The following is a 10,000-nucleotide window of genomic DNA, read 5'->3' as shown; positions in this document are numbered from 1 at the left end:
GAGGTGGATGCTCTTCCTCGTCGGTTGGGCAGTTTTCGTCCCTGACGGCAGCGTGTGGCTGTCTTGACGACATAATTAAGTTCGTCTGTTGGTTGTGACCTCGTCATGGAGTGGGATTTCGTCCAAGTTCGTCCATGTTCGTAGTGTGTGGCTGTTTCCACGAAATCGACTTCGTCTTGGAGTGCGACTTCGTCTTGGAGTGCGACTTCGTTCTTAGAGTGCGACTTCGTTCTTGGAGTGCGACTTCGTCTTGGAGTGCGACTTCATCTTGGAGTGCAACCTCGTCCGTGTTCTGAATCCTTGTGTTTTAGGCAGTTAACCTGGGTTGTTAATTTCAACCATGTTTTTTTTTGCAACAAAGTTGTTTCGGTAGCTCGCCTGTTTTTTAGCACGGCTTGGTTATGCTCGTGTTATGAATTAAACTGTGTATGTTAGCCCTATGCTTTGTGTGTATTGCCCTGTTGTGGCAGTTTTCTTTCGTTGGGTATTAACGTAATTATAGTCGACAAAGCTCTCACTTTAGTACAGATAATTGTTAAACTATTAGACAGTTGTTTTTGCACTGTTGCTAGTAATTAGTTTTTTTTTTATAAAGTTGCTTTGAATTACTTTCTAGTTATTTATCACCACATTGATCTGTTTAGTGTGCCTCAGATGGCTGTGTTTTGCAAACCATTATTTTGCTGCTCATGATATTTGTAACTTTATTTAGTATGTTTGCTGACTCCTTCTCATATTTTTGAGTATTTGACTCATTTTTGTTAATATATCTACTGACCTAGTTTGTATTATATGTATATGATTTGTGAATATTAAACTTAAGGTAATGTTTTGTAATGTTTTGCTTCTTCCTTCTTTGTCTGCTTCAATCTCTGCCAGTTTATTCTTCAGTCCCGATATTTTTTTTTTTTGAATGAAGAACCTGTAGAACCCATAGACGGTTCATAACAATATATATATATATATATATATATATATATATATATAATATCTATATATTATATATATATAATATATATATATAATATCTATATGGCGTAAATAAATGTTTATCTACAAACATACTGTGTAGTGATATGTGTGTGTAGTGTATACGGGAGTATATATAGCCATATATATATGTGTGTGTGTTTTCTGAGACATGGCGCATCAATGTCTTGCTATCATCTGCTTCTGTCGTCATTTTCCTTTTGAGTTCGAGAAGAAAATGATAAGTTTGGAAATGTACGATCTAAGATAGAGATAAAATTCACTTCACCACTGCTACCCAGGTGAAAAGGGTATTCGTCACTAGACACACACACACACGCAGAGAGAGAGAGAGAGAGAGAGAGAGTGAGAGAGAGAGAGAGAGAGAGAGAGAGAGAGAGATAGGTCCTCCTCCTCGTTCTCTCTCCCAGTTCTTTTGTCTTTTCCTCCCCTCGATGTTCTCTTCAAGGAACCGACCATCCTGAGTGCCGAGATAAAGGGAGTAGGTGGGAGTAGGAGTCCTTGGGCAGTTTTAATTGCCTGAACTAATTAAAGTTAGGCTCTAAATTAATTAAGACTCTTTCAGAGTAAAGATATAGACTCCAGTGCTTAATCATTTCCCCTTTTTTACAAGTTCGTTTGGACTTGAGGAGTTTGGGGATCTTCTCGCTCCTGGAAGCCCACAATACTTAGTTTCTCGTTTTTTTTTTATTCGCCACCTAACCCTTAGCGTATTATATTATTATTTTATTTCGGAAGGAGACCCTCTCGTAGACATGTTTTTGTTAAAAATGACTGCTGCTTCAGCACTATTAATCTTATAAAGAGTCTTCTCTATCTTTCTGATGACGGCTTTCCTCGTTGTTGCTTAGACTAGCGAGCAACGCACCAAAGGGCATGGGGGGGGGGGGGGGGGGGGGGGTAAATGGTGGGTCGGTTGAGTCATTTGATTTATTATTGCTTATACAATTCTCTCTCTCTCTCTCTCTCGGTCTCTAACTCTCTCCTCTCCTCTCTCTCTCCTCTCTCTCTCTCTCTCTCCCTCTCTGCTCTCTCTCTCTCTATTATTATTATTATTATATCTGATAATGTTCCACTTCTCTTTGAAGTTTTTAACAATTCAAATATTTGAAAAAAAGACCCTTTGGATCTCAGCAGTAGTTTTATATTATTATTATTAGTATTATTATTATTATTATTATTATTATTATTATATTATTATTATTATTCCTCACCTACGCACTCACTACAAACAATCATCATAGTACATAGTAATCGTGCTTGTTACCGAGTGCAAGAATATTTTTACATTGAAGATACTATGTACGAATATTCAGAAAAATAGAAAAAAAATAATTTTAAAAATATTTTAAGAATTTCCAACATAATACAACAGACTGGTTTTGTTTATGCCAATAATGATGAAAGTCTCTCTTCCAGTCTCGCCACCAAAACCTCTCTCCTCACTCTCTCTCCCTCGGAAGCAAAATTAAAGAGAGGCAGAGCATGAAGGCAGCAGTTGTCAAAGCTCAAACAACATCCAAAAGTTGGAAGCTGAAAAGGCCCATCAACGCCAGCACCAGGTGGGGACAGCCAACATTACCAAAACCTTCCTTCCACCTGACCGGAATAATTCGCCTTATGTCGCTGACCCCACACATCTTGATTAACTCCGTCTGAAGTGTCCTCTGTATATTTTCTCTCTTCGCTAGAAGAGGGAGCCTTGCTCTCTGAATTTGTTATTTTCGTATCAGTAAGGATGAATTATGTTAATGGGATATCATGGTGCTTATCATTTTTTTTTTGATTTTCGAAGAATTTTTGTTTTTTTCTTCAGTCCAGCTCTAGCCTTAGCAGAACCTTAACAATGTATTCGTGAATTTTCTATAAATGTGTATTAGTTCCAGTAAAATCATTCTCTCTCTCTCTCTCTCTCTCTCTCTCTCTCTCTCTCTCTCTCTCTCTCTGTTGGGTGCTCGGAGAGGTTGTTGATGAAATGTACTGCACTTTTGTTAACAAAAAGGCAAGAGATATGCATATATATATTTTTCATTTTTGCGTAATGGAAGCTGTGTCCCATCCTTTTTAAAACACCTCCATGGAGATGAATCACTTCAAGATTTCTATTGCGATTTCGCTTACTCGGGGAATAAGCCTACAAACTTTGTTGTTACTGTTGTTCCTTCTGGGTTGTTGTTTTCGTTGTTCTTGTTATGGGAAGGGTAGGAAAGGTCTGTGGAAAAGCATATAACGGTCTGAAAAATGTGTTTCACGTTGGGGTAAATACACTGGCATTTTAAGAATGAATATTTATGGTTTAATTTATTAGAATAAAAGTGTTAAATAATAAATAATGTGCATGGTAAACAGTACAGGACAATTATTTCTAATAAAATATAGCGTATTTATTTTAATTTTCGTTGGTGAAAACAACGTCCAATGCTCTTTTTGATCGACCGTAGATTTTAGCAACGCGCCTCGAGTAAACTGGAAGTCGGATGACGCCTTAGTTATCTATGGAATAGTTGAAGGAACATTATTACAAACAAGAAGAATTGAAATCATAACAGGCCGGCCATCAGCGAAGAGAAAGGAGGGAACTCAATTAAGATTCTTTCAGTATGTAATAATAAAAGTATCTGTTACTTCACACTAAAAGCAGCTTCTAATCAATGATTGAGGAACTTCTCATTTGTTACAAATATCGGATCTTTCCTGGATAGTGACTCCTGGCAACTTTCAGGGGATCGCTATCTAGGACTAATATATCTTTGGGGGTGTCATTACCTTTATGATATTTTTAGTCTTTTGTTTATGTTGTTACGGTCATCCCAACGGGCGTGTGCTAAAAGGCCTTTACAAAGGTGATTACATAGCGTGGTTAAGCACCTCAGTGGTGTGTCGGAGGTATCGGTGTTGGCGTGCCACCTCGGTGGCTTGGTCCGGCTGCGAGTTCGATTCTCGGGCATTCCATTGAGGGGTGAGAGATGTGTATTTTCTGTGATAGAAGTTTCACTCTCGACGTGGTTCGGAAGTCACGTAAAGCCGTTGGTCTCGTTGCTGAATAACCACTGGTTCCATGCAACGTAAAAACGCCATACAAACAAAACATACCGGGTTAAAACATTTTCGGGGTCACTATCTTTTATCAAAGATCCCAGATATCAAACCTTGCCTTAATGTTGATAGTGTCTAGTTATGAATTGACGAAGAATGGAGAGTTATATAAGATCGGAGGGGATAAAACCGAGCGCGAATTGTATGATAAAAAATAAGCAATAAAAAGAGACTCGAACCTTCAAGCTCCAAGTCGTCTTTCATTTTATTAATGGCGTAGCCTTCGCAGGAATTAATGGACGTTCGGGTGACACTATTTTGCAGGCAGGTCCTTTTGGTGATTAGGAGAAGAAAATATTTTCGAAGGCAGCCCCCCTCCCCAAAATGTTTGTGTTCCCAGAAAGATGAGCTTCGCCTACGTAACGCCTGGTTCCGGTAAAACTACCTTCAATATCAGGCACGATTTGCTTTTTTTTATTTTTTTTTATTTCATGTTATACTTAATTTTCTTAATTTTATATCTATTTCTATTTCTTACCGTTATTTATTTTCACTTTAGTATTTATTTTATTTTTCATTGTATGTTTTTGTTTTTATTTTTTATTTAGTTATTTCTTATTTTAGGCATACAGGGAAATGCGTTATCTATTGGCATTTAATTTAATTTTTCATTATTATCTATTTTCACTTCTTTAGTTGTTATTTATTTTTATTGAATTTTATGTATTATTATTTTTATTTAGGTTTTCTTTATTTTAGGCATACAGGGAAAATGCATAATATCTATAGACATAACTAAACAGATTAAACGACAACAAACATGGTACTGAAAAAATGGAAATTCTAATTTTCCAAATAAAAGTGTGGCATACTCAAATTAGCTGATTTATCAATGCTGGTCCTTCTGTAGAAAGTTTTGTATCACGCATTACAAAGAAAAATAATCCTAGAGAATGTCACGACCACCGCAGTTTATCAGATCAAACTAAACCTTTTTCAAAAAACAGCCCAAATGACCGTAGCTATTTATATTGGTATTCCCTTCCGTTCACCTGTCAAGGTGTGAACAAGCAAGAGCTTCTCGTAAAAGGACATATCTGATATTCTGCGAGGTTTGAGGTCACTCGTGACCTTTTGACACGTTCAGGATTTAGTGATGATCTAATTTGAATGAAAATTTACAACATCCTAAAACAATTCCACGACAAGGCATTTTGATGAATATTTAATTTTATCTGTTCATATTTCATCAGAAAGGGACTTTTGTTTCCCATACCATAAGTTGGGGATCCAGTGTATCTCATAAAACCACTTATACCCAAAACTGGTAAAATTTACCTGCTACCAATTTCCAATGACCTTCGCACAACTATTAGCAAAAATGAGAGACATATATGTTTTTTTTGTTTTACTCAGTGATCCCCAACTCCTGGGCCTTTCCATAAAGGTGGTTAAGCTGGCAATTGTTCTTAATCTGCATCATAATCCTTACGTGATTACACCTTTTCCCGTCTCCCGTTTTCACATCCGCAATCTAAGGGCATTTCTGGGCAACGAGGAATATTTTGTCACCAATTTTCTTGTTAAAAGCCGAAGTCCTCAAGACAAAACAATCTCATCTAACTTTTTGTTTGATAGAATGGTAGTTGATAGCTGCCTTTGCCAACAGCTGCAGTTTATGAACCGTTTTTGGCAACGTTCTTCAATATGCAGCTATCACCCAAGTTGCAATTTATGCTTCGTAAAGATAATAGTTCCCTCTCTCTCTCTCTCTCTCTCTCTCTCTCTCTCTCTCTCCTCTCTCTATACTTTTAGATACATTCAGAAATTTTAATTATTTTTTTATTCATTTTTTGTACTTTACTTTTTAACAAACATGTAGGATTTTATTGAATTATAAAATCAAAGATGAGAAATTCTTGAGCACATTTTATTCTCTTTGAATATTTATTTTAACTACGTAACTACAGTTTATAGTTTGTTCCCTAAATCCTAAATAACCACTGAACTTTCGAATAGTCACTGTTCAGACCTTTCTCTCCCACACGACGAAAATTATAGGTTATAAGTCTACATTGTAAGTCGGTAGTCGCTTATAAATGGCACAGTTTGTCGAATCGTCTGCAACGACAAAATATCAGTAAATAGAAGAAGCTTGAGAATAGGGAAAATCTCATTGGTGTCACCATAGCATCAATATATATATATATATATATATATATATATATATATATATATATATATATATATATATATACAGAGAGAGAGAGAGAGAGAGAGAGATTCATATAATATGAAACAGAATGCTACTATCATTGCTTGATAAAGGCATGGGTGCTATTATCACCATGATTATTTGCACCCGAAGAGTGTAGGCAATACACAAAAGTACTTTGTGGCTGCTCAGGTATAACGGGTCATTCTGCCGAGATAATCACAAAATGGAAAAGAATTGTCGTCAGCTGACACGCGGAAATAATGAATACCTTCAGGAGATGAAATCTACCTCCTGTGAGGACGCGTCCTAATATAGTCCTTTATTAGAAAGAAATATAACTCGTGATATCTTTGGCCTTTGCGCGTATTTCTATATATTCTGTTAATGGGAGATACGAGCGCAATAATGAAAAGAGCGCTGGGATTACCACGAATAGACTGGACGGAAATGACACTGGGACTAAATATGAGCTTCAGTACTCTGGTTGGATGGCTTATTCTCATAAGCTAGAGAGAGAGAGAGAGAGAGAGAGAGAGAGAGCTCCAGTACTTTAGTTGGCTGGTTTTCGTCTTATAAGCTAGAGAGAGAGAGAGAGAGAGAGAGAGAGAACTTCAGTATACTCTGGTTGGCTGGCTTTGTCCTCATAATCTAGAGAGAGAGAGTGAGCTTCAGTACTTTCCTTAGCTAACTTCGTCTCATAATAGAGAGAGAGAGAGAGAGGAGAGAGAGAGAGAGAGAGAGAGAGGTAGGGGGTAGGTGATTGACATCCCTTTACCCTGAAAGTCTTTGTGAAGAGGTGAAATTTATTGGATACGATAATTACTGATGAGCGAAATGTATTCGAGCAAATACATTCAGTTTAGGGAAATTTAGTTGATCCTGTTTCCCGTTTACTTTATGTAGTTTTCTCAGTGTCTGTTCATTTGTCTTATTGCTGTCAAATATCTTTCCTTTATTTGCTGAAATTGATGATAATGTATTTGATACTGAGAAGGACGGACGTGGCTATATATAATTATAAAGAAGACTTCTTATCGCGACTGGTCGCAAAAAAAACCCTACTCTTAAAAAAGAGGCTTTAATTCACACTCGGAAAGAGAATTGGTGGAAGAACTGATGCAGATAGAGAGTAAAGCTGGAAAATCAAACGTTGTGGTCTAACAAGCCCACTTGTTAGCGAACTCAGTAAAGTCATTCACATTGTTTGTATTAAGTCTAAGGCAAATATTTCCTTTTCACATCCTGGACCAGGAGTACGGAAGACTCAGTCCTTTAGTCCATGTGGTCTGGTTTCTGTTTTCAGTCAACTAAAAGCATCTTTTCCATATTTAGGAACTTCTCTGCTCCGAGTACCCTAACAGCCACAGGGAACCAATATGAATATTCCAGAGGAAATTTTTACAGCGCTTCGTTCTTAAGCCAAATTGGTTTGGGCATTTAGGCGAATTGAGCCCATCATTTTGGGTGCGAAAAGAAAAAATTCGCAAATGCGGTTGTGGTTTCGTTTCAAGGCAAAGGTGTTTTTTAAAAGCAGATTGCTTGTTCTACTCCTTCTTTGTAGGACTTTCCAGTTGAAATTAGTGTTTTTTTTTTTTTTTTTTTTTTTTTTTTTATTTTTTTTTTTTTTTTTTTTTAGTGAGAGTTTATGTTTATCCTCGACATCATTGAGAAGAATATTCTTGGGTTTATTTCGCAAATTCTTCATGATTCTGGAAGTACATCTGATGTAAGGTCGATATCCAGACCCTTTTCTTTTTTCCTTCATTGCTTGATTGATATGACTAAGGTGACAGTATCAAAAGTCTTTGAAAGCACGATTTTCCTCTCCATTTCTTTTTTAAGCCCTTACTCGTTTTAACTATATTTGCACCAAAGTATTTGTGTTACTTAATGATATTTCCCTTTTCACGCATTGTGTTTCCTTCTACCTTGCGTTCTTTTCAATTCAATTAAACCTTCAGTTCATCTTATCCCCTTTTTCCTTCATTTCTTTCTGCTCTCACGTTTGTCGGAGCTTCTGCTCTTTCGTCTGTCCTTTTATTCCGTCTTGTTTCACATTCGCTTAATTTTCTGTTCGTTTAGCGACTGTTTTATATTTGTTTAGCCCACCTCTATTAATGGGTGCCTTTCAACTTAAATATTTACTCACTCTCTAATAATCTCTGTCATACTCCCTGTAATTATTGCAGCTTTTTTCTCTCTGCCTCTCTTTCTTCTTCTGTTCAATATCCACTCAACGTTCAGTCTAATTTCTGTTCCGTTGACCTTCTGTTAATTGCAATTATTTCAGATTTATTTGCTATTCATCATTTAGTTTGCCTCAACATCCGTCATTTCCGTTTACTTAACTCTAATTAATCGACCAGTTAGTCTGCATTTCTCTCCCTTTCAGCTTTTGTGGAACCTTCCGTTTTTATGTCACCTTCTGCTAATCAACAGGGGCGTCATTGGGGGTGGTTGTTGCCCCTCAAAACACTATATGGCACCCCCAAGACTTAGTTTTTGTCTCCCTCTAGCCTCAGAAATAATAATAATAATAATAATAATAATAATAATAATAATAATAATAATAATAATAATAATAATAATAACACGTCAAATTTTACTCAAAGGGTGAATCTTATATGGCTTGAAAATGCTCCAAAATGTACATAATTTCCAAACATTTATCTGGAGGGGCTTTCGGTGCCCACCCCCACCCATTCCATAGGTTCTAGGTCTTTGTACCACCCGCAAAAGAAAAATCTGAAATGACCCCACTGCAATCAAGAGGTCATTTCACTCTCAGTCCAGCAGCTGCTTCATTTTACTTTCCATTCATTTCCACCTAGATAAGACATTCAAACTTTAATGATCATGTTTGTGTTCCAGAGATGATATAAATTGAAACTGTTAACAATTACCTAAAGATAAATTACACAGATGAATGGGGCAATTACTTCCTTTCTTAGGTCACTGTTACTTTCCAAAAAAGATGAAAATTAACACTATAGTAAATTCACATCAAGCGGCATCTGATGTCTAGGCCAGTCCCCTACGACGCTCCTGACTGGCTGTTGATAAGCCAGTCACAGGGCTGTAAACTTTCAGTCTCCCCTCAAGAGTTCACATGGGTAGGATCTGTGTTCCATCTCTCCTGAGGATACGTCTTTCAATCAGAAGTATCCCTCAGGAGAGGTGGAACGTAGATCTTGCCTATGTGAACTCTCGAGAGAGACTGAGAGTTTTTCAGCCCTGTGACTGGCTTATCAACAGTTAATCAGGAGCGTAGTAAGGACTGGACTAGACATCAATGCACGGTTGATGTGAATCTACTTTAGTAACAATTACGCAGAAATAAGTAAACAAATAAAAGTGGCAATGACTTCCTTCCTTGGGTCACTTTTACGTTCATGAAAAGATATAGATTATCACTATTAACAATTACTTAGAAATAAACAAATAAAAGTGGCAATTGCTTCCTTTCCTAGGTCCCAGAAGAGTTAGGTTGCTTGCCTAAGCCTCGTCCAGTGTTTGCTGTCAACACAACTCCTGCCCTTCGCAATCACCACTCTTCTTGGACCTCTGAGTTATCAGTTATTTGTTTTCCTCCCTTCGTCGTTTCGGAGACCAGCTACCTCGGCGACAGTTACGTCACAACGTTGTCAATATTCTCTAGGATTTTATGAAAAAGTTTTTGAGTGCTGACCTTTGACTACAGCATATTCAGGAGTGGTCAACAGAGATGTTGCCCTTATGCACAAAGTAATCCAGTAG

The 10,000-nt window shown here is 37.1% G+C and overlaps 1 protein-coding gene across 1 annotated transcript in view; it reads right to left on the bottom strand.

Moving 5' to 3' along the window:
* Positions 1 to 73, bottom strand: part of LOC135226298 (KRAB-A domain-containing protein 2-like) — a 22,296-nt gene extending 22,223 nt beyond the window's left edge. Inside the window, exon 1 of the mRNA XM_064265739.1 lies at positions 1 to 73. This exon is cut by the window's left edge and continues 16 nt beyond it. Within this exon, the coding sequence (XP_064121809.1) occupies positions 1 to 73 (73 nt within the window).
* Positions 74 to 10,000: the final 9,927 nt, after the last annotated feature.

The sequence above is a fragment of the Macrobrachium nipponense genome, chromosome 14, assembly GCF_015104395.2.
Source record: "Macrobrachium nipponense isolate FS-2020 chromosome 14, ASM1510439v2, whole genome shotgun sequence".
NCBI classification, from domain to species: Eukaryota; Metazoa; Arthropoda; class Malacostraca; order Decapoda; family Palaemonidae; genus Macrobrachium; species Macrobrachium nipponense.
This window is presented reverse-complemented; position numbering and strand designations above follow the sequence as displayed.